This window comes from Sapajus apella, unplaced genomic scaffold, assembly GCF_009761245.1.
Source record: "Sapajus apella isolate SASKATOON/1434 unplaced genomic scaffold, GSC_monkey_1.0 scaffold33, whole genome shotgun sequence".
In the NCBI taxonomy this organism is placed as follows: Eukaryota; Metazoa; Chordata; class Mammalia; order Primates; family Cebidae; genus Sapajus; species Sapajus apella.
The window spans coordinates 23,092,611-23,120,093 of record NW_022436973.1 but is presented as its reverse complement, the minus strand read 5'-3'; the positions used below and the strand labels follow the sequence as shown (position 1 = coordinate 23,120,093).

The 27,483-nt window shown below is 47.4% G+C and overlaps 2 protein-coding genes and 5 non-coding genes across 13 annotated transcripts; 6 read left to right on the top strand and 1 right to left on the bottom strand.

The window, feature by feature from the left end:
• The first annotated feature begins 5,698 nt into the window (after nucleotides 1-5,698).
• On the top strand, nucleotides 5,699-11,919 carry NOP56 (NOP56 ribonucleoprotein). Of its 4 annotated transcripts, XR_004274162.1 has the most exons (13): nucleotides 5,699-5,932; nucleotides 6,093-6,182; nucleotides 6,538-6,652; nucleotides 7,880-8,041; nucleotides 8,213-8,411; nucleotides 8,790-8,977; nucleotides 9,060-9,211; nucleotides 9,397-9,497; nucleotides 9,864-10,012; nucleotides 10,238-10,359; nucleotides 10,548-10,685; nucleotides 10,840-10,959; nucleotides 11,449-11,919. XR_004274162.1 is itself a non-coding variant. In XM_032295611.1 (12 exons), exons 1-12 carry the CDS (start codon nucleotides 5,930-5,932, stop codon nucleotides 11,818-11,820), a joined length of 1,791 nt encoding a protein of 596 aa, XP_032151502.1. In that variant the 5' UTR covers nucleotides 5,699-5,929; the 3' UTR covers nucleotides 11,821-11,919. The 4 variants fall into 4 exon arrangements, 3 of the variants coding, with proteins under 3 accessions (XP_032151502.1, XP_032151503.1, XP_032151505.1); XM_032295611.1 differs by lacking the exon at nucleotides 10,840-10,959; XM_032295612.1 differs by lacking the exon at nucleotides 11,449-11,919 and having other exon boundaries at nucleotides 10,840-11,399.
• LOC116563047 lies at nucleotides 7,697-7,771 on the top strand. The gene has a single exon (XR_004274188.1). It is a non-coding gene; the product is annotated as a small nucleolar RNA SNORD110 (small nucleolar RNA).
• LOC116563041 lies at nucleotides 8,529-8,661 on the top strand. The gene has a single exon (XR_004274183.1). It is a non-coding gene; the product is annotated as a small nucleolar RNA SNORA51 (small nucleolar RNA).
• On the top strand, nucleotides 9,560-9,645 carry LOC116563046. The gene has a single exon (XR_004274187.1). It is a non-coding gene; the product is annotated as a small nucleolar RNA SNORD86 (small nucleolar RNA).
• LOC116563038 lies at nucleotides 10,088-10,158 on the top strand. Its single transcript, XR_004274180.1, has one exon. It is a non-coding gene; the product is annotated as a small nucleolar RNA SNORD56 (small nucleolar RNA).
• LOC116563037 lies at nucleotides 10,403-10,477 on the top strand. The gene has a single exon (XR_004274179.1). It is a non-coding gene; the product is annotated as a small nucleolar RNA SNORD57 (small nucleolar RNA).
• Nucleotide 11,920: 1 nt separating the features above from the next.
• On the bottom strand, nucleotides 11,921-17,522 carry IDH3B (isocitrate dehydrogenase (NAD(+)) 3 non-catalytic subunit beta). 4 transcript variants are annotated; one of them, XM_032295615.1, is made up of 12 exons: nucleotides 17,419-17,522; nucleotides 17,193-17,273; nucleotides 16,929-17,027; nucleotides 16,722-16,842; nucleotides 14,457-14,517; nucleotides 14,249-14,381; nucleotides 14,009-14,142; nucleotides 13,815-13,917; nucleotides 13,583-13,729; nucleotides 13,235-13,329; nucleotides 13,060-13,120; nucleotides 11,921-12,351 (listed from the first exon to the last, which is right to left on the bottom strand). In XM_032295615.1, exons 1-12 carry the CDS (start codon nucleotides 17,452-17,454, stop codon nucleotides 12,265-12,267), a joined length of 1,158 nt encoding a protein of 385 aa, XP_032151506.1. In that variant the 5' UTR covers nucleotides 17,455-17,522; the 3' UTR covers nucleotides 11,921-12,264. The 4 variants fall into 4 exon arrangements, with proteins under 4 accessions (XP_032151506.1, XP_032151507.1, XP_032151508.1 ...); XM_032295616.1 differs by having other exon boundaries at nucleotides 11,921-12,048; XM_032295617.1 differs by lacking the exon at nucleotides 11,921-12,351 and adding an exon at nucleotides 12,372-12,847.
• Between the last annotated feature and the right edge of the window lie 9,961 nt (nucleotides 17,523-27,483).

Genomic DNA, 27,483 nt, shown 5'->3' with positions numbered 1-27,483 from the left:
GACCAGGATGGTCTCGATCTCTTGACCTTGTGATCCACCCGCCTCGGCCTCCCACAGTGCTGGGATTACAGGCTTGAGCCACCGCGCCCGGCCTATTTATTTTTATTTTTATGTTTGTTTGTTGAAATGGAATCTCGCTGTCGCACAGGCTGGAGCGCAGTGGCACGATCTCGCTTCACTGCAGCCTCTGACTCCTGGGTTTAAGTGATTCTTCTGCCTCAGCCTCCCGAGTAGCTGGGATTACAGGTGCCTGCCACCATGTCTGGCTAATTTTTGTATTTTTAGTAGAGACAGGGTTTCACCATGTTGGCCAGGCTAGTCTCGAACTCCTGACCTCAAGTGATCCACCCACCTCAGCCTCCCAAAGTGCTGGAATTACACAGATGAGCCATCGTGCCTGGCCTGGCACTGGAATTTAAATAGCACATTCCACTTCTATAGTCCCCATTAGTGTTGCCAGAGTAAAAACTCTGTGTTAATGTACACCAAAATGACATAGTTAGCCACAGGCTGGGCTAAATGAAAAAGGTCAGATGATACAGTATATGGTTCTTCCCAATAGGCGAACAGTCTTAATAAAGAGAAAAAGAAAAGGCTCCAGATGCCACCTGCTTTTAAGGTGGAACCTGGAGCACACCTGGAAAACCCACAGGTCCCACTCAGACCTGCTGCCCCTGCAGGACATTGCTCAGTGGGAACCCTGTGGGCAATCTGTCTTGCACATCACCTCCAAATTAATCTCCAAACACCGCTTGATGGAGAAGCAAGAGTCTTATCAGACCCAAACCACTCAACCTTTCATTCAAGATTTCTTAAATGCTAGATCCTTCAGTCTTTTGTCCAACTACTGACGAGGTTGAATTTTATACCTCTAGCAGGTTCTTCTCTTGTTTCTGGCTTTTGTTTCCATTATCTTTCCATCCTCCACCTCTAAATAACCTACACACTCTCGTATGAATACCTAATCCCCTTCTTGCCATGAAGTCTACCTCAGGAGCACTGTGCCAAATTGTCTTCTGGCCAGCCTGCATACCACTGCATCTTAGCACCTGATGATATTCTGTCTCCCAGGATTGCAAAGTCTCTGAAGTCAGAGGTCACAGGTTAGTACACGTTGAGTATCCCTTATCCTAAATGCTTGAAACCAGAAATGTTTTGGATTCTGAATTCTTTTTCAGATTTCAGAATATTTGTGTAATACTTAACAGGTTGAGCATCCCTAATTTGAAAATCCAAAATCTAGAACATATAAGGAGCTCAAATGACTCTATAAGGAAAAAACATTTAATAATCCAATTTAAAAATAGGCAAAAGATCTGAATAGACATTTCTCAAAAGAAAATATATGATATACAGGCCAGGTGTGGTGGCTCACGCCTGTAATCTCATCACTTTAGGAGGCTGAGTGATCAACCTCCTAGGTGGATCACTTGAGGTCAGGAGTTTGAGACCAAGCTGGCCAACAAGGTGAAACCCTGTCTCTACTAAGTACACAAAATGAGCCAGGCCTGGTGGCACACTCCTATAGTCCCAGCTACTCAGGAAGCCGAGGCAGGAGAATCCCTGGGAGGCAAAGTTGATGTAAGCTGAGATGGCACCACTGCACTCCAGCCTGGGCAACAGAGCGTCACTCCGTGTCAAAAAAAAAAAAAAAAAAAAAAAAGACATACAAATGGTAAACAGGCATATGAAAAGGTGCTCAACATCACTGATCAACAGAGAAATGCAAATCAAAATGACAATGAGATATCAGCCTACCGCAGCTAAAATGGCTCTTATCCAAAAGAAAGGCAATAACAAATACTGGTGAGAATGTGGAGAAAGGGAACCCTCACATACTGCTGATAGGAATGTAAATTCATACAGACACTGTGGAGAAGTTTGGAGATTCCTCAAAAACCAAAAACAGAACCCACCATATGATACAGCAATCCTACTACTAAGTATATACCCAAAAGACAAAAATCAGCATATCCAAGAGATACCTGCACTCCCATGTTTATTGCAGCTCTGTTCACAATAGCCAAGAGTTGGAAGCAACCTAAGTGTCCATCAACAGATCAATCGATAAAGAAAATGTGGTACGTATATATAATGGAGTACTATTCAGCCATAAAAAATAAGATTCTGTCGGCTGGGTGTGGTGGCTAACGCCTGCAATCCCAGCACTTTGGGAGACTGAGGTGGGCAGATCACCTGAGGTCAGGAGTTCAAGACCAGCCTGGCCTACATGATGAAACCCCACCTCTACTAAAACTACAAAAATTCGCTGTGCATGGCGGCAGGTGCCTGTAATCCCAGCTACTCGGAAGGCTGAGGCAGGAGAATCACTTGAACCTGGGAGGCAGAGGTTGCAATGATCTGAGATCGTGTCATTGCACTCCAGCCTGAGAGACAGAGCAAGACTCCGTCTGAAAAAAAAAAAAGTAGCCAGGTGTGGTGGTGAGTACCTGTAATCCCAGCTACTCAGGAGGTTGAGGCAGGAGAATCACTTGAACCCAGGAGGCAGTGGTTTCAGTGGGCTGAGATTGTGCCACTGCACTCCAGCCTGGACGACAGAGTGACACTCCATCTCGAAAATAAAAATAAATAAGATCCTGTTGTTGGCAAAGACAAGGATGGAGCTGGAGGTCATTAAGTGAAATAAGCCAGGCACAGAAAGACAAACTTCACATGTTCTCACTTATTTGTGGGAGCTAAAATTAAAACAATTGAACTGACGGAGATAGGGAGTAGAATGACAGTTATCAGAGGCCGGGAAGGGCAGAGCAGTAGGGGAAGTGGGGCATAGTTAATGGTCCAAAAAATAGATGAGCTCTAGATAGCACAACAGGTTGACTACAGTCAACAATAATTTAATTGTACAATTTTAAATAACAGAGTATAATTGGATTATCTATGACACAAAGGGGAGATGCTTGAGGTGATAAATACCTCATTTACCCTGAGGTGATTATTACAAATTGCATGCTGGTATCAAAACCTCATGTACTCCATAAACATATACACATACTATGTGCTCACAAAAATTAAAAATACAAAAATTTTAAAACATAAAGAAGCCAGGAGTGGTGTGGCTCATGTCTATAATTGCAGCACTTTGAGAGGCCAAGGCAGGCAAATCACTTGAGCTCAAGCCTTCAAGATCAGCCTGGACAACACGGCAAAACCCTGTCTCTACAAAAAACATTGGGGGGGGGGGGGGGGAGAGGAAAAAAAAATTAGCCAGGCATGGTGGTGCACCCCTGTAGTTCCAGCTACTCAGCAGGCTGAAGTGGGAGGATTGCTTGAGCCCAGGAGGTTGAGGCTGCAGTGAGCTGTGATGGGTGACAGAGACCCTGTTTCAAAAAAATAAATAAGCAGTGGCTCATGCCTGTAATCCTAACACTTTGGGAGGTTGAGGCGGGCAGATTGCCTGAGCTCAGGGGTTTGAGACCAGCCTGGCAACATGGTGAAACCCCATCGTTACTAAAATACAAAAAAATTAGCCAGGCGTGGCAGCATGCACCTGTAGTCCCAGATACTTGGAAGGTTGAGGCAGAATTGCTTGAACCCAGGAGACGGAGGTTGCAGTGAGCCAAGATCGCACCATTGCAATCCAGCCTGGGCAACAGAGCAAGACTCTGTCTCCAAAAATAAATAAATAAATAATGAAGGAAATAAAAAATCTGTGAAGTTCCAATAAATATTTCCTTTGAGCATCACGTCAGCCCTCAAAAACTTTCGATTTTAGGGCCGGGTGCAGTGGCTCACACCTGTAATCCCAGCACTTTGGGAGGCCAAGGTGAGTGGATCACCTGAGGTCAGGAGTTCAAGACCAGCCTGACCAATCCTATTTTTTTAATGCTAGCCATTAATGACTAGATTAATCCTACCATCCATTAATGCATTCTGACTTCTTGCTTGAAAACCCCTGGTTTAATGGATAAGCATCTGTAACCCAAGAAGATTCAGGATTAAGGACAGAAATAACTGAAGTCTTAGCATTAATATTTTCCATTACATTTTGGAATCGTTTAATTTAATGTATTCATAACACTTAAAAATTTAACATGCTAAAGTATGTAATGGATTAACTTTGCAATTCCATCTTAAAATGTGAAATGGAGTAATGATTCAGACTAAATATCGATATGTGTAACAGAATTTAACCACATCTGTGGTTAATATTGAGATTATCAGAGTTTAAGATTTACCAACCATATTTTTCAGTTTTAACATATTAGTGTGTGAACTGTGTACTTGGATTTTGTCAAGTAACTCAATCACTTAACAAAATAACAATTAAATGTATAAATGCAGTTTATAGCTATACAGCCTTTATTTTTAAAAATCCCGGCCGGGCGCGGTGGCTCACGCCTGTAATCCCAGCACTTTGGGAGGCCGAGGCGGGTGGATCACAAGGTCAAGAGATCGAGACCATCCTGGTCAACATGGTGAAAGCCCGTCTCTACTAAAAATACAAAAAATTAGCTGGGCATGGTGGCGCGTGCCTGTAATCCCAGCTACTCAGGAGGCTGAGGCAGAATTGCCTGAACCCGGGAGGCGGAGGTTGCGGTGAGCCGAGATCGCGCCATTGCACTCCAGCCTGGGTAACAAGAGCGAAACTCCGCCTCAAAAAAAAAAAAAAAAAAAAATACCTTCAGAGGCCAGGAGCAGTGGCTCATGCCTATAATCCCTACACTTTGGGAGGCCGAGGCTGGTCGATCACCTGAGGTCTGGAGTTCGAGACCGGCCTGGCCAACATGGTGAAACAACCCCGTCTCTACTAAAAATGCAAAAATTAGCCAGGCGTGGCACCTGTAATCTCAGCTACTCGGGAGATTGAGGCAGGAGAATCGCTTGAACTCGGGAAAACGAGATTGTAGTGAGCCGAGATGGCGCCATTGCACTCCAGCCCGAGCGACAAGAGCAAAACTCCGACTCAAAAAAATTTCCTTAGAATGACTTTAAAATGTACCAGCGGATATACTACTTAAGTCTAACTAGGTTTTGGATTTATAACGTTAATATTAATTATTAAAGCAAAACCCATTTCTAAATAGTCGCCTGGGTGCCCCAAAGACGCCCTCGAGTACAGGGAAGCAGCTCCGATTCACTCGGCGCTCACCGGCGCCCAGAATTCAGGGCTGCTCAAGCGGAAGAGCAACACAAGGCCCGGCAAAAGGAGTTGGGTCCCGTGCAGAAAAGGAACAAGAAACTGGCCTAGGAAGACGTTGGAGCGTCTTTCGCACGTTACTGCCTGCCACCGTCATTTTAAAAAATAATAAATAAAATTAATAGTACGAAGAAAACTGCGCGAGCCACTTTCCCAGCGGGAACTGCGCCAGAGCGCGCCAGGTACTACTCCCGTTCCGTGGGAGAAGAAAGGACGCGCTGCCCACCCGGCGCCGTGGAGGCTCGTCCCCGAGTAAGGGACGGGAACCGATGGGTCCCAGGGACGAGGGGCGCAGGGTCTAAGGCCTGAGGCCACGGGCGCAGCAGGAAGCCGGCTAGGCAGCGGTCTCGGTGTGGGATGGACGCCACACCCCACGCGGAGCCTCCCGCCCCAACTTCACCCAGCTCTGCTGCCCGCAACTTATATGACGGGAAGCTTATATGAGCAGAACATCAGGAACCGGACTATTATTCCGAAAGCGCCTTTCCAGGTGGTTGCGCGGCCTGCAAGGCCCGATCCAGGGCCGCGCGTCCCCGGCAACCGGGCTTGCCCGCGCAGCTGCAGAAGCCAGGAAACGCCTGCTAGCCCGCGCTCGGTGCCACCTCGCCCGCGCTCCGGCCGATACCACCCCGGGCGGCCCCTCGGAAGGCCGGAGATGGTACCATCCCTGGTCTCCGATTGGTCGGTCGGACGGGGGCGTGGCCTCTAGAGTCTGGTTCCGCGCGCCGCAGCGCGCTAGCCGCATTGCGAGCTGAGCCGGGAGCGGGCGCCATGGTGAGGAGTGGTTGCGGGGCACGGACGACGCGTAGGGGGTGGTTTGGGCCAGGGTTCGGGCCAGAGCTAGAGCCTGGGCCTGGGTCTGCGCCTTCCTCGGGAGCGGGTTCTGGCAAACACGGAGGTTGAGCTTACGCTCGCGCCGCGGCCCCGGTTGCAGGTGCTGCTGCACGTGCTCTTTGAGCACGCAGTCGGCTACGCGCTGCTGGCGCTGAAGGAAGTGGAGGAGATCAGTCTGCTGCAGCCGCAGGTGGGTGAGATACGTGGGATCCTCCGGCCTCCCCGCAGACCCTCACCGCACAGGTCCCAGCCTGCACCGCGCGCTCCCACGTGGTCGCCGCGCGTTTCGGTGGGGGAAGAGGGGGCGGGCCTGGAAAGCTCTAGAGCCCGGGGTCTTTACCTTGGCTCATGGGTAGGATCGCTCTAGCGGTTTGAAATTAGCTTCCTGGACTCCGCCCTGGAACGATTAAAGCAGAAGCTAGGATGTGGGGCCCAGGTATCAGCCTATTTTAAGAGCTTCCAAGGCTGAGAGCCGCTGCTTTACTTACTGCGCCGCAGAGACAGGAGGGAGGGAAGGAAACCACTCAGCCTCTTTATCCCCCCAGGTGGAGGAGTCCGTGCTCAACTTGGGCAAATTCAACAATGTCGTTCGTCTGGTGGCCTTTTGTCCCTTTTCCTCGTCCCAGGTTGCCTTGGAAAATGCTAATGCCGTGTCTGAAGGTGAGTCAACCACCGCCAAGTATCTCAGGGAGATGTGGTGCCTTCCGGTATCCTGTCGGGCGGCATGTGATAGTATTTGCTGTCCTTGGCTAGTTCCAAGTCTGATAGGTATGAGGCGGTGTTTGAAACATGTAATATGTAATTGGAAATAATTGTCTTTACAGAGCTCAAGGTCTGGAAACTGTGATAGACTAAACCATTTAAAGCAGGCGATGTAGGATATGTGTTACGTTTCCTTGTGGGCACTGTGATTTTTTTTTTTTTTTTTTTTTTAAGACAGAGTCTCTGTCGCCCACGCTGGAGTGCAGAGGCGCGATCTGGACTCAATGCAACCTCCGCCTCCCGGGTAACTGGGATTACAGGCCTGTGGCACCACGCCTGGACAATTTTTTGTGTTTTTAGCAGAGGCAGGGTTTTGCCATTGGCCTCACTTCAGCCACCCACCTCTGCCTCCCAAAGTGCTAGGCGTGAACTACCGCACTCTGCGCCGGGCGCCCGGCCCTCTCCCCGCCCTGCCCCCTCCGGAAGTAGTCTGTTGCTCAGGCGGTAGTGCAGTGGTGCGATTTCGGCTGGGGGCACCCTCCGCCTCTGAGTTCAAGCGATTCTCCTGCCTCAGCCTCCTGAATGGCTGGAATTACAGTCGCACACCACCATGCCCGGCCAATTTTTGTATTAGTAGGGAGGGAATTTCACAATTTTGGCCAGCCGGTTTTGAACTCCTGATCCCAGGTGATCCGCCCACCTCCCAAAGTGCTAGGATTAAGAGCATGAACCACCGCCCCCGGCTGACAAATGATTCTTAAAGGGGAGTGGTTTAACACTACCAGGGACCCGAGTTTACCTAAACACAATCAAGTGTCTGGTTCTCTGCTTTCTATTTGATTGGAAAGGGCAGCTGGATAAGGAAAAAACACAGGCTAAGAAAAGGTTTGGTTCCAGAAGGCAAATTCTAATACTAAATACTTAAGTTTGTGTTACAAGCTATTATTTGTTGCACACTTGTGCTATCAGACCTGAGTACAGTTCCCATGGCTGGGCCAGGCTTTGCAGTGATGACTTGGTAATCAAATCTGTCAATCCCCTGAGTGCAATTACTGATGTCTCCATGTCTCTGAGCAGTGCCTGATGGGGAGGGGTCTAGGTGGCAGGACCAGGGTATTGGCTGAGGGGATGTTAGAATTGATCAGCCTTTAGCCTGTTAATGGGAACTGTGTTCTTTGCCTTGAGGGGTTGTTCATGAGGACCTCCGCCTGCTCTTGGAGACCTACCTGCCGTCCAAAAAGAAGAAAGTACTCTTGGGAGTTGGGGATCCCAAGATTGGTGCTGCAATACAGGAGGAGTTAGGGTACAACTGCCAGACTGGAGGCGTGATAGCTGAGATCCTGCGAGGTGAGACCATCATCTTTTATATTCCTGGTAACCTTGGTGTTTGGGAGGGAGGGGGGTTCTAGAAACTTGGATATTTGTTACTTCTGGGAAGGCCTTGAGCTTGGCTGGTTCCCATGGGTGCAGAAGCTAGCTCAGAGCCCTTTGTTGCTTATAGTCCTGCCCTCCTCTTAGGAGTTCGTCTGCACTTCCACAATCTGGTGAAGGGTCTGACCGATCTGTCAGCTTGTAAAGCACAGCTGGGCCTGGGACACAGCTATTCTCGCGCCAAAGTTAAGTTTAATGTGAACCGAGTGGACAATATGATCATCCAATCCATTAGCCTCCTGGACCAGCTGGATAAGGACATCAATACCTTCTCTATGCGTGTCAGGTAAAGTGCAGAGGCCACCCATAATATTGGAGCCTTTGGTCTGTAGTTTAGCTAATTTTTAGTCTTGATGAGAACTGACCATCCTGTGGGTGGAATCATGTGGGCTGGGGCTAGGTAAGCCTCCTGATGCTTACCACAGGCTGTGTTCTTTACACTGACTGTATAGAAAGAGGAGGTAGAGTAAACCTACTCCATATACACCTCAGCTCAGGCCCTGTGTCTGGTCTGTATTGTGAATGGGGGAACATAGAATTGAGGAAGATTTGAATCTTTTTCCCATTTCCTCCAGGCACAGAGTAGGTGTGAAGAGGGTGAGGCTGTAGCTTTGTGGTTTTTGATAAAGCAGCTGGGCCAGGGAATGACTGTGGTTCTTTTCAGGGAGTGGTATGGGTATCACTTTCCGGAGCTGGTGAAGATCATCAACGACAATGCCACATACTGCCGTCTTGCCCAGGTTATTGGAAACCGAAGGGAACTGAATGAGGAGAAGCTGGAGAAGCTGGAGGAGCTAACGATGGATGGGGCCAAGGCTAAGGCTATTCTGGATGCCTCACGGTCCTCCATGGGTCAGTGCAGAGCCTGGCAGCCTGCATAAGGTATGGGGCTCTGAATATCTGGCCCTCTGCATTCATACTTGGTTTTTCCTAGGCATGGACATATCTGCCATTGACTTGATAAACATCGAGAGCTTCTCCAGTCGTGTGGTGTCTTTATCTGAGTACCGCCAGAGCCTACACACTTACCTGCGCTCCAAGATGAGCCAAGTAGCCCCCAGCCTGTCAGCCCTAATTGGGGAAGCGGTGCGTCACAGGGGACACAAAAAAATGGGAGAATGACTGTTGCCATGTGCACCTGCACTGCTCTATTTTCTGACCCACTATATCTTCCCTAGTTGTGCTTGATGGGGAGGGGGCGAGTAGGGCTCTCTTGCAATGGGCAGGTCAGCAGTTCATTTCTCTGACTGCTTCCTTGACTCTCTCTCCAGGTGGGTGCACGTCTCATCGCACATGCTGGCAGCCTCACCAACCTGGCCAAGTATCCGGCATCCACAGTGCAGATCCTTGGGGCTGAAAAGGCCCTGTTCAGGTACCAGTGAGGGCACCTGCCCACATTCAGGTGCCACTTCTGGTGCCCACCTCTTGTTGGGAGATCACGGTGATGGCTGACCAGGGCTCCCTGACCTATACAGGCCTCTGCTATGGGGGTGATGGCCAGTCCTGGTGTCTGAGTGATTCCCAGGGCCCAGCAAAGGGACCAAGTCTCCAGGTCAGCGACACTGGATGCCTTCCCTCTGCCTCTGGGAGCTATGGGTTGGCATGCATTGGGGTAGAGATCCAATCTGGCCTGAGGCTCACTCAGGACTTGGGGGTGAGAGGAGGGGAGGAGCTGAGCTGCCTTGGCTAAGGGGGTTGAAATTTCTGATCTTAAACTCTCCACTGAATATTCTCTCAGAGCCCTGAAGACAAGGGGTAACACACCAAAATATGGACTCATTTTCCACTCCACCTTCATTGGCCGAGCAGCTGCCAAGAACAAGGGCCGCATCTCCCGATACCTGGCAAACAAATGCAGTATTGCCTCACGAATCGATTGCTTCTCTGGTATGGGTGGGGGGGTTTGGCAGTTGTGAGAGGGGCTGGCTGGTTGGGTGGGGAGGCTTGCAACCATAGCAGCTTCCACAATGATGGCAATATTTTTCGTCAACAGCAGTTCACCTAGTGAGTGTTGAGAGTCTGGGTCTGAGTGAAGCTGAGGGTAGAGGGAATACAGGGTGAGGGTAGTTTTTCTCTGGGCTGACAGGCTTTGTTACCCACACGCATGTCCAGAGGTGCCCACGAGTGTATTTGGGGAGAAACTTCGAGAACAAGTTGAAGAGCGACTGTCGTTCTATGAGACTGGAGAGATTCCACGAAAGAATCTGGATGTCATGAAGGAAGCAATGGTTGAGGTCAGTTGGGCTTTGCTGGGTGTGGGGAGGCATAGCTGGCTGTTGGAGTGGATGAACTGTCTGAGCCTGACCTTGTAGAGTGGAGGCAAAAAAAAAACTGATTTAATGAGCCTGATCCAATAAAGCCAGAAAGGAGTCCTCAGAGCACCAGAGGTCTTCAGGCCCTTTTAGCATTTCTATTTGACCAGGCAGAGGAAGCGGCTGCTGAGATTACTAGGAAGCTGGAGAAACAGGAGAAGAAACGCTTAAAGAAGGAAAAGAAACGGCTGGCTGCACTTGCCCTCGCATCTTCAGAAAACAGCAGTAGTACTCCAGAGGAGTGTGAGGTCAGTAGGCAGCTTGGCCCTTGCAAAGATCCTAGGTTGTAGGGTTTTCAACAGCAGGACAAAGGATGTGCTGCATCAAGCCATGGTCTTGAGTCCAGGCTTTTGGACTGAAACAAGGACCTGAAACATCTAAAACTACCTCTTGATTCTATAGGAAGGAGATAGGTGCTGAGAGAACTTGCTCAAGAGCCCAGAGAGCTGGTTGTAGCTCACACCCGTTCCCTGGGCATGTGTGTTCTGTCCTCGGCTGCCTCCCAGGAGTCCTCAACCTGGGGTAGTGTAAATTCCTGCTCTGCTTATTCTCAGACGTGTGTCCGGAGGTGGTAGTGTTCACAGTGGGGATGGGGGCAGGGCGGTCCCCAGTGTGCTAGGCTACAATCATTCTCCCTGGGATTTTCATTTAGCACCCAGTTTCTTAAACAGTGTTTCAGGGCCCTGTCTGGAACTTGGCATGATGGTTCTGTTGTGACCAGCATGGTGGGTTTTTCTTTAGGGTTTTTTTTTTTTTCTTTTTTTTTTAATGGGCTGAGGTGATTTACTACATGTTGTCCTTAACTTCTAATTTGGGATAGCCTTTGGGATGGATTTCTAAAGTTACACCCACACAATTAAAAAGTATCTCAGAAACACTGGGCAACGTTAACAACTACACAGGTTTCCCTGCCTTGGCCACTTAGTTGCTAAAAATGTAATGGGGGGTATGTGTGCACATTTCAATAGATGACACTGCTCTCACAGCCTGTTCCCCTGTCCTTCCCTTTAGGAGGCAAGTGAAAAACCCAAAAAGAAGAAGAAAAAACAAAAGCCCCAGGAGGTTCCTCAGGAGAATGGAATGGAAGACCCGTCTACTTCTTTCTCTAAACCCAAGAAAAAGAAATCTTTTTCCAAGGAGGAGTTGATGAGTAGTGATCCTGAAGAAACCACTGGCAGCCCCAGTCTTCCCAAGAGGAAGAAATCATCACCCAAGGAGGAAACAGTTAATGACCCAGAAGAGGCAGGCAACAGAAGTGTCTCCAAGAAAAAGAGGAAATTCTCCAAAGAGGAGCCAGTCAGCAGTGGACCTGAAGAGGCTACTAGCAGCAAGAGCAGCTCCAAGAAGAAGAAAAAGTTCCGTAAAGAAGCCCAGGAAGATTAGAATGCAAATGGACATTCTCTGGGAGGCAGGGCGTACCATAGCCCAAGGTGACATTCCCCACCCTGTGTCCTGTTCCCCAATAAAAACAAACTCACAAAAGTTGGTTCATGCTTTTTATTGAACACCTTAGATGGGTATGGACAGGGCCTATGAGTGGGGCAAGGCAGCAATGACAGCCTCAGTGAAGTCATGGCAAGTAGCATAGCCACCCATGTCAGAGGTTCGAACCTGTAGGGGAGAATCATCATCATCCATGTGGCCTGGGCTCCATCCCAACAAAATCCCCATCACCACCCAGCAGTCTGTTCCCTAAGGAAGCCAGCCCAAGGACAACCTAGGCCCTGCCCAGTAAGGTGACCATGGTACACTGCCTAGAGGCGCAAAGTCTCTTCTGGTCCACTGCACTGAAGTGTATGGGGAGTGTGGTCCTTGAAATAAAGGGCTCTAGCTCCCATGGGGGTGCAGGTGACCGATGACAGACTTGATGAAGTCGGTTGTGGTGCTGTAGCCGCCCATGTCTCGAGTCCGCACCTACAGCCACCACCGGCAAAAGCCGTGGGGAGGAAGAAAAGAGAGCCCATGAAGGGAGGTAGGGCAACATGACTGAGGAAATGGAATCCAAGAATGAGATGGAATCCAAGAAGGCATGACAGATAGCCAGAAAAAAGAGGCAGTGCAGCAGGATGGAAGGAGCCAGGCTGGGAAGCACATGGACCTGCCCACTCCTCTTAAGCCACTATTAACTGTGCTGCAGCCAGGGCAGGAAGGAGGCTGAGCAGGCAAAGATGACGGGAAATGCAGATCAGAGGTGGGATGTAGCTACCTTCCTTGGAAGAAAGAGACAGGACCAGGTGGGAGGACAAGACGAGGCAGGGGAAAGGAGATGGGATGTGAAGGTGAAGCTGGTGCCTCAGCCTGCCTGTATCCCTTGCTGTTCCACCCCCAGGAAAAGCTGCAAGTTCTGCATTCAGATGGCCCATGAAAAGGGCAGTGAATGGAGCAGGAAAGAGGGAACAGCAGATGGGATCTAAGAGGCAAAAGAGATAAAGAGGATGAAAACAGCCAAGAGAAGGGAGGTGAAGAGCAGCCCTGAGAGGGATGCGGGAATGTCAGGAAACAGATGTCCAGGGGACCTGGGGGAAAGGAGACCCCCATTCAGCTTCCCCAGGGAGTGGCGCCAAGGTGCTGACCCCAGAACTACTCTAAACCCTGAAGCCAGCACTACTCTTCTAAACTCACCTTGCCAACTTTGATCACCTTCTTCACCGCATCTGCAATCATGCTGGAGTGATACTCGAGACTGTGGATATGGACAGGAAGAAACTGAGACTTCTCCCAAAACACTTCCCCCAATTTCTCTACCTGGCTCCTCCTCACAACACTCATCCTCTGCCCGCAGCCTCCCGTGACCTACTTGAGATGCCGCAGCATGTTGGAAGCCGACAACAACATGGCCGTGGGATTGGCTATATTCCTGCCCACTGCCTGGGCAAATGGGTGCCGGGCACCCTGTGGAGAGAGGGGCAGGCTAGACACTAGGAGGAGGTAGGAGTGGTACGCAGAGGATCAGGTTGGAAAAAGACATTATGGGAGGGGGAGGTCAGGCCAGGATCACTGAAAAGAGGCATGGTGGGCAGTGTGGGGGAAGAACAGGCCAAGATCACTTAGGAAGGGGAGACATTGAAATGAGGGAGGAATGGCAGGCTTGGGGTCAGAGACAGGGGATGTAGCAAGGGCCGAGGGAGAAAGCAGCCTCACTCACCGTCTCAAAGACTGCATACTCTGCACTATAGCTCTCACCAGGGACCACGCCAGCTCCCCCAACAAGGCCAGCAGCCAAATTGTCAATAATGTTCCCATAGAGATTGGGCATCACAAGCACATCAAACTGGTAAGGATTCTGCACCAGCTAGAGGGTGAGAAGTAGGCATGAAGTGAATTCCACTCCACCCTCTTCCTCGGCCCTATGAGTGGAGATGTGGGGAGGGCCTCACCTGCATGCAGCAGTTGTCTATGATCATTGTTTCAAATTTGATTTTGGGGTACAGTTCAGCAACTTCCTCACAGCACTGCAGGAACAACCCATCCCCAAGTTTCCTGTCCATGGGCCAAAGGGGACAGAATCAGCCAAGAAAGTGCGGGGGCTACCTTCCCAGGAACCCACCCTACACAAAGCTATGTCCCTTACATGATGTTGGCCTTGTGGACAGCAGTGACCTTGCCCCGCCCCTTCTTGGTGGCATAGTCAAAGGCAAACTTTGCAATCCGCTGGGACTTGGCTCGTGTGACAATTTTCAAGCACTCAATCACACCCCTTGCACTCTGGGTAAGAAGAGAGCAGCAGCTAGGTGACACTGGGAAGGGAAACAAGGAGCTCCACCTCTCTCCCACCTTCATCCCTGCCCTCTCTCAGTTTCTGGGGCCTCACCTCATGTTCCAGAGAGCTGTACTCCCCTTCCGTCTGCTCCCTAATGATCACCAGGTCTAGATTGTTGTGCCGAGTCATATACCCAGGAAGTGACTTCACATGGACTACGTTGGCAAATAAGTCCAACTTACGCCTGTGGGTAGGCAGGGCCATCAGCTCTGCTCCTGCCTGGCGCCTCTGAAGCATTCGCCCTACCCCCACCACCTACCTCAGCCGCATATCATAGGAAGCTAGCTCCCCCTTATACTCCATTGGGGTATGGATCTTTCCTGTGTAAACAAAGTGGGGAAAGGAGTGTCAAGCAGAGGCCAAGCCAAAGGGAGCCCAGACCAGTGTCTAACCCCCTTAGGAACATAATGTAACCCAGACTCCCATCACCCACTCCCAAATCAGTAACTTTTAAATTGCCTCTGGGGACAAGGGGCAAAGGAGAATAATGTATAGTTAAAGCCAGAAACATTTCATCTATTGCTTTTTTTTTTTTTTTTTGAGACAGGGTCTCACTCTGACACCCAGGCTGGAGTGCAGTGGCACAATGTGGGCTCACTGCAACCTGTGCCTCCCGAGTTTAAGTAGTTCTCCTGCCTCAGCCTCCCCAGTAGGCTGGACTTACAGGCATGTGCCACCACACTGGCTAATTTTTTTTTATTTTTAGTAAAGATGGGGTTTCACCATATTGGCCAGGCTGGTCTCAAACTCCTGACCTCAAGTGATCCGCCTGCCTCAGACTTATCGCTTTATTTCTAGTCACCATATTTAATTTACATTGAAATTTCAAAACAGAGAACAGATTTTTTCTCTATTTATCAAAAAAGAACCTGGGTTTAATAACAAGTTGAGAGACAATGCTAGCAGATCTGTGACCTTTTTAGATGTTTCTGAGCTTTCTCCTTATTTGATATTTTTTAACCCAACACCTACTGAATATCAATTATATGTCAGGCAATAAGGATAGTAGCTAAAACCACATAACTCCTGCCCTCGAGAAACAAATGGTACACTGGGAAAGGCAGATAATATGAAAAACATTATAAATATCATGGGAAAGTTACATAGCAACACAGAGGAAATCCTCTCCAGTAATATCAGGATACAGCACAGAAGAGCTGCACTTCAGTCCACACCTTAGTTTAAGTGAGTACAATGGGCTGAACAGTGATCCCTGAAGTGACTGTCCATGTCCGGAGCCCTGGAACCAATATATGTGACTTATTTGGGAATAGAGGCTTTGCAGATGTAATTCAGTTAAGGATATTGAGACAAAATCATCCTGGATTAGGGTGAGCCCTAAATCCAGTGATAAATCTTTAAGGGGAAAAATAATACAGAGACAGAGAGGGGAAAGAAACAGAGATTGGACTGATGCATCTGCAAGTCAAAAAACAGCAGGAGCCACCAGAACAGGCAAGAAAGGATTCTCTCCTAAACCTTCAGAGGAAGCAGGGCCTTGCCAACACCTTAATTTCAGACTTATGGCCTCCAGCACTGTGAAAGAATACATTTCTGTTATGTTAAGCCACCAGGTTCATGGGAGTTTGTTATGGCAGCCATGGGAAACTAATACAGTGAATGAGTGAGAAGGACTCTGACAGGCAGCATCAAAGAAAGTAAGTTCTGGGTAGAAGGAACAGCATAAATCAGGTAGCACATATTTGGATCTAACACACACAATGTAGTGTGATCAAAGCACAGAACAAGAGTTCTGGAACCAAGGCAAAAAAAGTTAAGCACCAACTAGAGAGAACTGACTTTCCTATGGTAAGGCTGGGCCTGGAAAAGTCAGGCTGTTCTTTGCAAGAGAAGACAAAAAAATTAAATGAGGAGATTAAAGCAGGCAAGACAAAAGAAAAAGGGCAGCTAGGTGTGGTGGTTCACCTATAATCCCACCGAGGTGGGTGGATCACTGGAGGTCAGGGGTTTGAGACACGCCTGTCAAACACGGTAAAACCCTGTCTTTACAAAAACTAGCTGGGCATGGTGGTGCACACCTGTAGTCCCAGCTACTGGGGAGGCTGAGGCAGGAGAATCGCTTGAACCCAGGAAGCAGAAGTTGCAGTGAGCCGAGATCATACCACTGCATTCCAGCCTGGGCAACAGAGTGAGACTCTGTCTAAAAAAAAGAAAAAGAAAAAGAAAGAAAGGGAGGGGAAAGGGGAGGGGAGGGAAGAGGGGAGGGGAGGAGAAGAAAAGGAAAAGGGCAGCTAGAAGTGGTATTCCAGAAATGCAATGAACAAGTCAGATGACAGTCGATGTAGCCTCAGGACAGACTCAGAACCCCTGGAACTTTCCTGCACAGACAGCTGACATAATCTCTCAACTCCTGGGTTCCCAACAGGAAGGAACAAATTTCAAAATACCAGTGGTGGTTGCCCTGGAGAATACAATTGCATACCATGTGGGCAGAAGGGCTTAATAAACATTGGTCATTTGATTTTAAATGGCACATGGACAAGTGGCAAGAGTGCACACATACCAATAATGGCCACTTTGTTCTCCTTCATGGAACTCAGCACCTGTTCCAGCTTCTCCTCGGATGCCATATTCTGCACCTCACTCAGGTGGTGCTCCTGGAACTCCACCGGGACAGCGGCAGCCTTCAGAAACAGGGTCCCAAAACATCACAGTCAAGGCCAAGTCCTTTCCAACCCTCTATTGTCCTCTGATCCCCGAGGCTACTCACCTTGAACACCTCCTTGACGGCGTGCATCAGCTCAGGCCCTACACCGTCTCCCGGCAGCATGGTCACGGGAAAGGAGCCCTCCACCCTCACGTCCTCGGCCTGAATGGGGGAAGCGGGGAGAAGCAAAGACAGAGCTGGGACTGGAGCAGTGATCCTGAGAGTAGGGAAGTGGGGAAACCCGGGAGGGGTGGAGAAAAGCCAGGGGAGAAAGCAGCGAGAAAGGGACAGGGTCGTGAGCGACACCCCGGCCAGTTTCGTGCATACCTGACTCCGCGATGCAGCGTGCGCCGCGGCCGAGGCACTCAGACCTCTCCATGCCCCAGGGTTCCCGGCGGAGACCAGCGCCTGCAACAGGGACACACAAGCATGTAAGGGCGGATTTGAGACCTCCAGACCCCGAACACTACAGTGACTTTGCTCTGTTTAGGAACCCTAGGACAAACTCTCCTCTCCCTCGCCCGCCCCTGCCCGGTGTGTCCCCGCGCCTCACTCGGGTCAACCAACGGACACCGCTCAGTGCCGCCATGTTCTCCGCAGGAAGTCGCGTGAGAAGTAACGGCGGAAGCTGGCGCGGCCCCGTACCCCGACTTCCGCCCTGTGCCGGTTGCTTGGTGCTTGCCTCTCTGCACCAACCAGCACCTGCCTGCTTACGCATGTTTCTCCTCTTTCTTGCCGGTGGGGAGGATGCGCAAGCACTTTGTCTCTTGCTTTATTTTCAATCGCCATATTTAATCTACGAAAAATGTAGCGTCATATTTATCAAATGAGGACCTGAGCTTAACAAAAGATTGAGAGAAAATCCTAAGGAAGCTGTTAAAATTTTTGTGTCAGTGCGTTTGTTATTCTTTTAACCAGTATTCACTGAACGCCTGTATAGCAGGCTTTCGAGGAGCTCAGCACAGTCCGTGGGAGATGTCTGTCGGGTTTCTCCGCCAGTCTCCGAGTGCCCAATACCTCTGTATTGCCGGTTACCTCGTTGTTGTTGAGACTAGAGTCTAGCTCTGTTGCCCAGGCTGGAGTGCAGTGGTACGATCTCGGCTCACTGCAACCTCTGCCCCCCCCCCCGGGTTCAAGCAATTCCCCTGCCTCAGGCTCCCAAGTAGCTGGGATTACAGGTGTGCGCCACCACTCTGGGCTCATTTTTGTATTTTTTTAGTAGAGACGAGGTTTCGCCATATTGGACAGGCTGGTCTCAAGCTCCTGAGCTCATGATCTGCCCGCCTCCGCCTCCCAAAGTGCTGGGATTACAGGTGTGAGCTACGGTGCCCAGCCTCGCCTTGTTTTTTTCTTACAGGATCTTGTTCTTTGCTCTGGCAGTTGTTTCCCTAATTGTGTGTCCTGGACTTGAACTCCCCAGGACAGGCCCATAAAGGGTGCCACAAATGAGTTCAATCATGTAAGTGTGACTAAAGGGAATTTCAGACCGATCTTTAAAATAGCAATCATAAAAAATAAAAAGAACCTGGGCAACGCAGGGAGACACTGACCCTACAAAAAAATTAAAAATTAGCCAGGCATGGTGACGCACACCTGTAGTCCCAGCTACTTAGGAGGCTGAGGTGGGAGGATTACTTTGAGCCCAGGAGATGGAAGCTGTAGTGGGCCGTTATGGCACCACTGCACTCTAGCCTGGGAGACAGAGCGAGACCCCATCTTAAAAAAATTCCAGTCACGATTTTAGGTGTGTACAATTGACTCACCAAAAGACATACTGATACAGGAAGATTTGCCTGACCCACTCTTCTGGAAATGTTGTTTTTAGATCGTCTGTCCAGATGAACCAACAGCAACTTGTTAAAAATGCAGGCTTGTGAGTCATACCTCATTTGCTGAATCCAAATTTCAGTCATGGGGGCCCAGAAAATATTTCTCTAACAGGCTCCCCTTGTTAATACACACTGAAATTTAAGAACCACTAGCTAGGTTCTCTGTGATAAGTTCCTCCTTTTTATATACCTCATCCAGCCAAAAAGGTGGCAAGGCAAACGCATTCTCCCAGCCCAAGGCAGAGGATACAGTGGTTCTAATCTTGGGGACCAAAAGCATAGACTCTGTGCCTCCTCTGCAATCCATTAGGTGGGACATTTTCCTCTACAGTAGTAGAATGAGAAGATTGGCAGAGAGGTCCAAGATGGCTGATCACTAGCAGCTTGGGATTGCAGCTCCCACTGAAAGAGCAGAGAACGAGAGGATGCCACACTTTCAGATCAATTTTTGTTGCTCACGCACCAGGAGATTCCCAGCGGAGGAGCCACACGTGTTGCCAGCGCGACTCTTGAGGCCAGCGAGGCGGTTTTGCCGCTGTCTGGTGTGGCGGTTCTTGGTGCAGAGTCAGAAAAGCACCGTCAATCTTAAAGCCGCTGTTTTGGCCGGCGCAGTGGGTTGCTCAGATTCTAGCGCCCGGGAATCAACAAGTTGGACGTCCATTCAGAAACCCAACTATAAAGACGGTAATTATAAAGACCACAGATGGATAAATTTATAACGAAGGGAAGAAACCAGCCTAAAAAGGCTGAGAATACCCAAAATCAGAATGCCTCTCCCTCTACAGGGGATCACAGTTCCTCGTCAGCAACAGAACAAGACCTGATGGAGAAAGACTGTGTTCCATTAGCAGAAGCTGGCTTTAAAAAGTGGATGATAAGGCCGGGCGCGGTGGCTCAAGCCTGTAATCCCAGCACTTTGGGAGGCCGAGGCGGGTGGATTACGAGGTCAAGAGATCGAGACCATCCTGGTAAACATGGTGAAACCCCGTCTCTACTAAAAATACAAAAAATTAGCTGGGCATGGTGGTGCGTGCCTGTAATCCCAGCTACTCAGGAGGCTGAGGCAGGAGAATTGCCTGAACCCAGGAGGCGGAGGTTGCGGTGAGCCGAGATCGCGCCATTGCACTCCAGCCTGGGTAACAAGAGTGAAACTCCGTCTCGGAAAAAAAAAAAAAAAAAGTGGATGATAAGAAGCTTCTGGGAATTAAAAGAACTTGTTCTAACACAATGCAAAGAAACTAAGAACTTTGAAAAAAGGTTTGACGAAAAGTTAACAATAACACACAATTTAGAGAGGAATATAAGTGAATTAATGGACCTGAAAAATACAACACGAGAACTTCACGAACTATGCACAAGTTTTAACAGCTGAATTGATCAAGCAGAAGAAAAGATATCAGAGGTCGAAGACCAACTTCATGAAATAAAACAAAAAGACAAGATTAGAGAAAAAAGGATAAAAAAGAACGAGCAAAGTCTCCAAGAAATATGGGACTATGTGAAAAGACCTAATCTACGTTTGATAGGTGTACCTGAATGTGGCGAAGAGAATCAATCCAAGCTGGAAAATACGCTTCAGGATATTATTCAGGAAAACTTTCCCAACCTAGCAAGGCAGGACAATATTCAACTCCAGGAAATACAGAGAACACCACAAAAATATTCCTCAAGAAGACCAACCTCAAGGCACATAATTGCCAGATTCACCAGGGTTGAAATGAAAGAGAAAATACTGAGGGTAGCCAGAGAGAAAGGTCAGGTTACCCATAAAGGGAAGCCCATCAGACTCACAGCAGATCTCTCAGCAGAAACCCTACAAGACAGAAGAGAGTGGGGGCCAATATTCAACATCCTTAAAGAAAAGAACTTTCAACCCAGAATTTTACATCCAGCCAAACTAAGTTTCATAAGCGAAGGAAAAATAAAATCTTTTGTGAACAAGCAAGCACTCAGAGATTTCATCACCACCAGGCCTGCTTTACAAGAGCTTCTGAAACAACCACTACAAATAGAAAGGAACAACCAGTATCAGCCTTTCTAAAAAATACCAAAATATAAAGAACATCAACATAATTAAGAAATTACATCAACTAATGGGCAAAACAGCCAGCTAACATTAAATGACAGTATCAAACACACATATATTGTTATTAATTCTAAATTTAAATCGACTAAATCCCCCAATCCAAAGACACAGACAGGCAAAGAAAGCCAAGACCCATTGGTATGCTACATCCAGATCCATCTCACATGCAAGGATACACAAAGACTCAAAACAAAGGGATGGAGAAAAATTTACCAACCAAACGGAGAGCAAAAATAAATAAATAGAAAGCAGGAGTTGCAATTTTTGCTGATAAAATAGATTTCAAAGCAACAAAGATCAAAAGAAGCAAAGAAGGATATTACATAAAGATAAAAGGATCAATGTAACAAGAAGAGCTAAAGATCCTAAATATATATGCACCCAATACAGAAATACCCAGATATATAAGACTTATAAAGAGACTTGGACTCCCACACAATAATAGTGGGAGACTTCAACATCAATATTAGACAGATCAATGAGACAGAAAGTTAACATCGATATTCAGGACTTGAACTCAGATCCGGAACAAGTAGACTTAATTAATATTCATAGAACTCTCCACTTTAAATACACAAAATATACACTCTTATCAGTACTACATCACACGTATTTACAGGTTTAAATGAAATATTGGTTGGCTGCTTGTTAATTATTTTCTTCCCTCATTTTTTTTTTTATGTCTCTATTATTAAACACAATTACAGGCATACCCAGTTTTAGACTGCATTCTAGCCCGGGCAATAAAGCAACACCCCTGTTCTCTCTCCCTCTTCCTCTTCCTCTTTCTTCCTTTCCTTTATTCTTTTTTTTTTTTTATTCTTTTTCTTTCTCAAAAAAAATTTAAAAAAAATAGAATGAGAAGATTAAATTAGATAATGTGTAAGAGTTTTGAGCAAATGAAAAGTACTGTGTAAATATAGGGCTGTTATTACAGTTAATATAACATTAATATAACACATTCCTCTATTTCCATTCATATATCCCATGAAACCAATCAAATCCAGAGAGCACCACCAGCTTGCTCCCATAGACTCTGTGGTCCCAGCTTCCAAATCACTAGTACCATTCGCCACCATTTTTCTTCTCCAAATATTTCTCCTTCTGATTGAGAAAAAAATGGAAGATTTACAACCTCCGCCTCATGGGTTCCAGTGATTCTCCTGCCTCAGTCTCCTTGTTAGCTAGGATTACAGGCTTGTGCCACCACACCCGGCTAATTTTTGTATTTTTAGTTGAAACAGGGTTTCACCATGTTGGCCAGGTAAACTCCTGACCTCAGGTAATCCGCCTGCCAGTGCTGGGATTACAGTGTGAGTCACCAAGCCTGGCCAGATTAACTCTTTTTAAAAACTACATTTTCTGTTACTTCAGGAAATTTATGGTAAGAAAGAAGAGAGATGTACCATCTTAATCCAATCTCTGATGATAATATTTTCTAGACATGTGGTCTTGCTACATCGCCCAGGCTTGTCTTAATCATAATTTCCTTGAGGGTAACTACATCATTTCCATCCCTAAATTCTGCACAAACTTGGTCCCCACCTAAACTCAAAAAATATCTGCTAACTGATAAAACACTAAGCAGCCGGCTGGGCGCGGTGGCTCACGCCTGTAATCCCAGCACTTTGGGAGGCCGAGGCGGGTGGATCACGAGGTCAAGAGATTGAGACCATCCTGGTCAACATGGTGAAACCCCGTCTTTACTAAAAATACAAAAAATCAGCTGGGCATGGTGGCGTGTGCCTGTAATCCCAGCTACTCAGGAGGCTGAGGCAGGAGAATTGCCTGAACCCAGGAGGCGGAGGTTGCGGTGAGCCGAGATCACACCATTGCACTCCAGCCTGGGTACAACAGCCAAGCTCGGGTTGGCGAAAAAAAAAAAAAAAAAAAACACTAAGCAGCCATCACCAGGGTGATAGGAACTGATGGAGATTACCAGTGGACACAGGCCAAGGAGATGAGACAATTATTGTCTGAAGGCCACTGTGTTCTCCCCATGAATTCAGCAAGCTCTCCTGGCCTTCAAGTCCCCACAAGGGTGTCTTTGACCAATAATGGAGAAATCCAGCCAAGATCTTTGAAAAGTTTCTTAACCAATCTTTTAGGGCAGAGGAGGAAGGTTATACCATCTTGTTCTCTTCTAACTGTTGTGGAGTCTCCTCTGCTTAGCACAAGAGGCCATAATGATGGATGAGCTGCCTATACTTGAATGTTCTGTGTGAAGATGAGGGACTTGGATGTCTGCTTCCCAGGCTTGCAAATCCTCCAGTACAGGAGTCCTAACTTGGGGTCTTCAGAACCCCACAGGTGTCCATGAATAGGAATCAGTACTATGAACCTGGGTGGGGAAAACCCAAAAATCACAACTTTATTTTCACTAACCTCTATAACTGAAATGTAGCATTTCCTTTCATTATGAGTGCAGGTCTCAGATCACAGTGCTACCTGTAGTACTCTTGACTTTGTTAATCATAAAAAGTATAGACATTTTTTTCATACCACATTTTCGTTGTAGTAGATATCTTAAAAAATCACTTACTTTAATCCCTATTTTTACATTATTTGACCCAATGCTAGAATGTGTGATTTAGTGAATTAATAAAGCAGCAAACATAGTAATATGTTGCAATGTAGCTTTTGTTCCTTTTTCTTTTTCTCTTTTTAGAGAGAGAGTTTCAGTCTATTGCCCAGGCTGGGGTACAATGGTGTGATCACGGCTCACTGTAACCTCAAACTCCTGGGCTCAGGCAATCCTCCCACCTCATCCTCCCAAGTAGCTAGGACTACAGGCATGCGCTGCCATGCCTAGTTAATTTTTAAATATTTTGTAGACATGAGGTCTTCCCATGTTGCCCGGGCTTGTCTTAATCATATTTGTTTTGTTATTCTATTTATTTTATGTATTTAGAAGCCTCTTCTAAGAAAGATTCCACAGGCTTCACCAGCCTCCCAAAGAGGCCCATTGCACACAAAAGTTTCAGAATTTCTGGTGTATTAGACCTACTGGATTTTTTTTCTGAAACCATGAACAATCAAAAGAGTGATTAACGGCCGGGCACGGTGGCTCACGCCTGTAATCCCAGCACTTTGGGAGGCCGAGGCGGGTGGATCACGAGGTCAAGAGATCGAGACCATCCTGGTCAACATGGTGAAACCCCGTCTCTACTAAAAATACAAAAAAATTAGCTGGGCATGGTGGTGTGTGCCTGTAATCCCAGGTACTCAGGAGGCTGAGGCAGGAGAATTGCCTGAACCCAGGAGGCGGAGGTTGCGGTGAGCCGAGATTGCGCCATTGCACTCCAGCCTGGGTAACATGAGTGAAACTCCGTCTCAAAAAAAAAAAAAAAAAAGAGTGATTAACAAATGACAATTGCTTGAAGACCGAAGTCTGAAAAAGCTTCTTGGAAGAGAGAATTTGATCTGTGGTTGAAAGGATAAACAGAATTACAGAGGAGAAGTGATTACACTCTAGGGAAAATGGCAAGACAGCAAAGGTGTTGTCTCAGGTCAACTGCTCTAGAAGCAGAGCCCAAGACAGAGATTTTATGCAATTGACCTGTTGAAGGAGTGCTCTTGGGAGAAACACATCAAAAGGTGACTAAGCAGAAGATGGCAGGGGAAGGAGCTCAGCAAGATGTGGCCTCAGCTGGAGTCCACCTCAGCCCTGTCTCCCGGGGAGCTCTGGAGCATGAATGACAACTCAAGGTTGTCATGATTTGAGACAAGGCTTAATAACCCTGCTTCAGCCATGCATGCACCAGCTGGCTGAGAGGATCTGGCCAAGGCAGCTACTACCTTGTGGAGGTGACAGGTGAACATGGTGTGCTGACGAACAGGGAGGCAGGCAGGTATGTTTGAGGACATGAGTTACAGTGACAAGTGGTAAGTAAGTAGGACTGGTGCAAGTCCAAGGTCTGAGAGAAACGGAGAGAGTTTTGTGAGCAATACTAAGGACCCTGCTGAGGTTGGTGACCGTGAAATTTATTGTGGTGCAACTGTGTGTGATTTCATGGTGAGAGCAAACACTTCAGTTCATCCAAAAGTGATATTTTGCCAGAGAGAGGTACAAGGGAGTTGAGAGTGTTGGCTAAATGGGATCAGGAGGTAAGTGAAGACCAAAGAGATCTAATTGATAGGCAGGTGAGGAAAGAATCAAAGACTCCCAAAATATTCGGAGTAGGATTTGAGCAAGTGAGATGGGAAGAGAGGATGCTGCTTCCACCAGTGGTTTTGGAGGTGGAGCAGATGCTGGTGTGATGAAGTCCCAGATGGGAAATGGGAGTGGATGCCAAGGAGAGCTCAAGAACCCTGTTCCATGTCACCATGGGAGTCAACAAGGATAGTGGCCTTGGCTGAGGCAGGGGAAAAGCTACAATACAAGTGCCATACATAGTCTTCTCTTGATAAGCAAGAGACCAGGAGGTGAGAGATGGCAGAGAATGAGGGAGGTGACACCCGTTACCAGAAAGAGCCCCTAAAAGGCAACACTTCATTTTTTTAGTTAGTTTTAATATAACATTTTGCTTTAATCTTTTTAGTTAGACAACCTTCTTTTTTAAATATGTGTGTATTATCTATATAATATATATGTCCAAAGGTTCTTACCACACCAACCACAGCCCCAATCTTTTTGCCCTAATCTCAGAATTAGCTTGTTGTCCCCATTAAAACCCTTTTCTTCTACACACACACACACACACACACACACACACACACAGAATATATAGTATTGTTTTTGGTATATGAGTGTGTGCTTCAGAATAAATGGTTTCATACTCTTTATACTTACTGTTATATAATTGACTTTTTTCACTCAACACTATCTCAGCTGTCTTAGAGAATGCGCAACCTCATTATTTTATTCTGTAATATGAATTTACTAAATTTATTGAGCCTTTCCTAAATTGATGATAGCGGGGTTTCTAGTTTGGGCTATTATCAGCAACATTGCTGTGTACATCTCTGTATATCAGGGCGTCCAATCTTTTGGGTTCCCTGGGCCACACTGGAAGAAGAATTATCTTGGGCCACACATAAAATACACCAACACTAACAGTAGCCAATGAGCTAAAAAAAAAAAAATGGCAAAAAAACCTTACATATTTTACAAAAGTTTACAAATTCGTGTTGGGCCACATTCAAAGCCGTCCTGGGCCATGGGTTGGACCGGCTTGCCGTACATCTTTCTTTGTACACACGATGAATGTCACAAAGAGTCCACAAAGCACCTGTACCCATGTGTATGTTTCAGTTATGAATATGTTTGGCTGCAATAAACAGAAAACTCATTGAACAAATAAGGGTTGTCTTTTTTCCCCCTCTCACCTCTGAGGGTAAGGGGTTACTGAGATTGGTTTAGCTGCTGGGTGACGCCCCAGGGATCCAGGCTGTCTTCCTTTCTGCTCTGCCAGCCTTAGTGTGTTGTCTCATGTCCTCAGCCTTGGTGCTTCATAGGCACAATATGACTGCTGCTGCTCTGGACATCACTTCTGCATTCAGAGATGAAAAAGGAAAAATAACAGTCCCAGCCACAACCATTTCTTCTTATCGGAAATGTAAAAACATTTCCAGAAGAGTTCTTAGGTCTCACAGGCCAGAAGCAAATCCATGACCACCCCTACTACAAGGGAGTCTAGGAAAGAGAGGAATAGATTTTCCCTGACTGGCTTAAATGAATGCTTCGCATCATCCTAGCTGCGAATTACAATTACCTGGGGAAAAACATTACAATCACCTGGGAGCTTTAAAAAATACCTATCTGGGCTTCACCTTCAGAGATTTTGAGATAATTGATCTGGGATGGGGCCTAGACACTGCTGTTTTGAAAAGCTCCACGGGCGCAGTGGCTCATGCCTGTAATCCCAGCACTGTGGGAAGCCAAGGCAGGTGGATCAAGAGGTCAAGAGATCAAGACCATCCTTGCCAACATGGTGAAACCCCATTTCTACTAAAACTACAAAAAAAAAAAATAATAATAACTGGGCATGGTGTAGCTGGGCCTATGGTGGGCCTCCTGCAAACTTAGGAGGCTGAGGTTGCAGTGAGCCAAGATTGCGCCACTGCACTCCAGCTTGGGCGATTAAGCAAGGCGCCATCTAAAAAAAAGAAGAAGAAAAGAAAGCCTAATGGATGACTCTAAAAACTGACCAGAGTTGAGAACCACTGGGTTCCACCAATCATGATCCCTCATCTAGGGCTGGGCAGGTATATCAGTGAGGATTATATTCAGTTGCAAGTGACAACATACAACATACCAATCCCAAACAAGAGAGGGGTTTATTTATTGCTCACATAAAAGTTCAGCAGGCTGAGTGTAGTGGCTCACACTGGTAATCTCAGCACTTTGGGAGGCTGAGGCAAGAGGAAGCCAGGAGTTCAAGACCACCCTGAGCAACATAATGAACCCTCTACCTCTACAAAACTTAAAAAAAAAAAAAAAAAAAAAAGTTCAGTGATCAGTGGTTCAGGTCTGGAAGGCCCTGCGTGACGTCAAGGCACAAATGCATGATCTCGCTGGCCCACCTCCCATGGCCTTCAGTCTCAAGGTCACTCAAGATCTAAGATGGTTATTCCAGCTCCAGCATTCCAACAGCAGGAAGATGGACCAAGAAATGGAAAAGCAGAGGCCCACAGCCCTTTACTGGCACTTCCTGGAAGTTGCGCACACCGTCTCTGCTTACCTCCTCTGTGAAACAGAAGT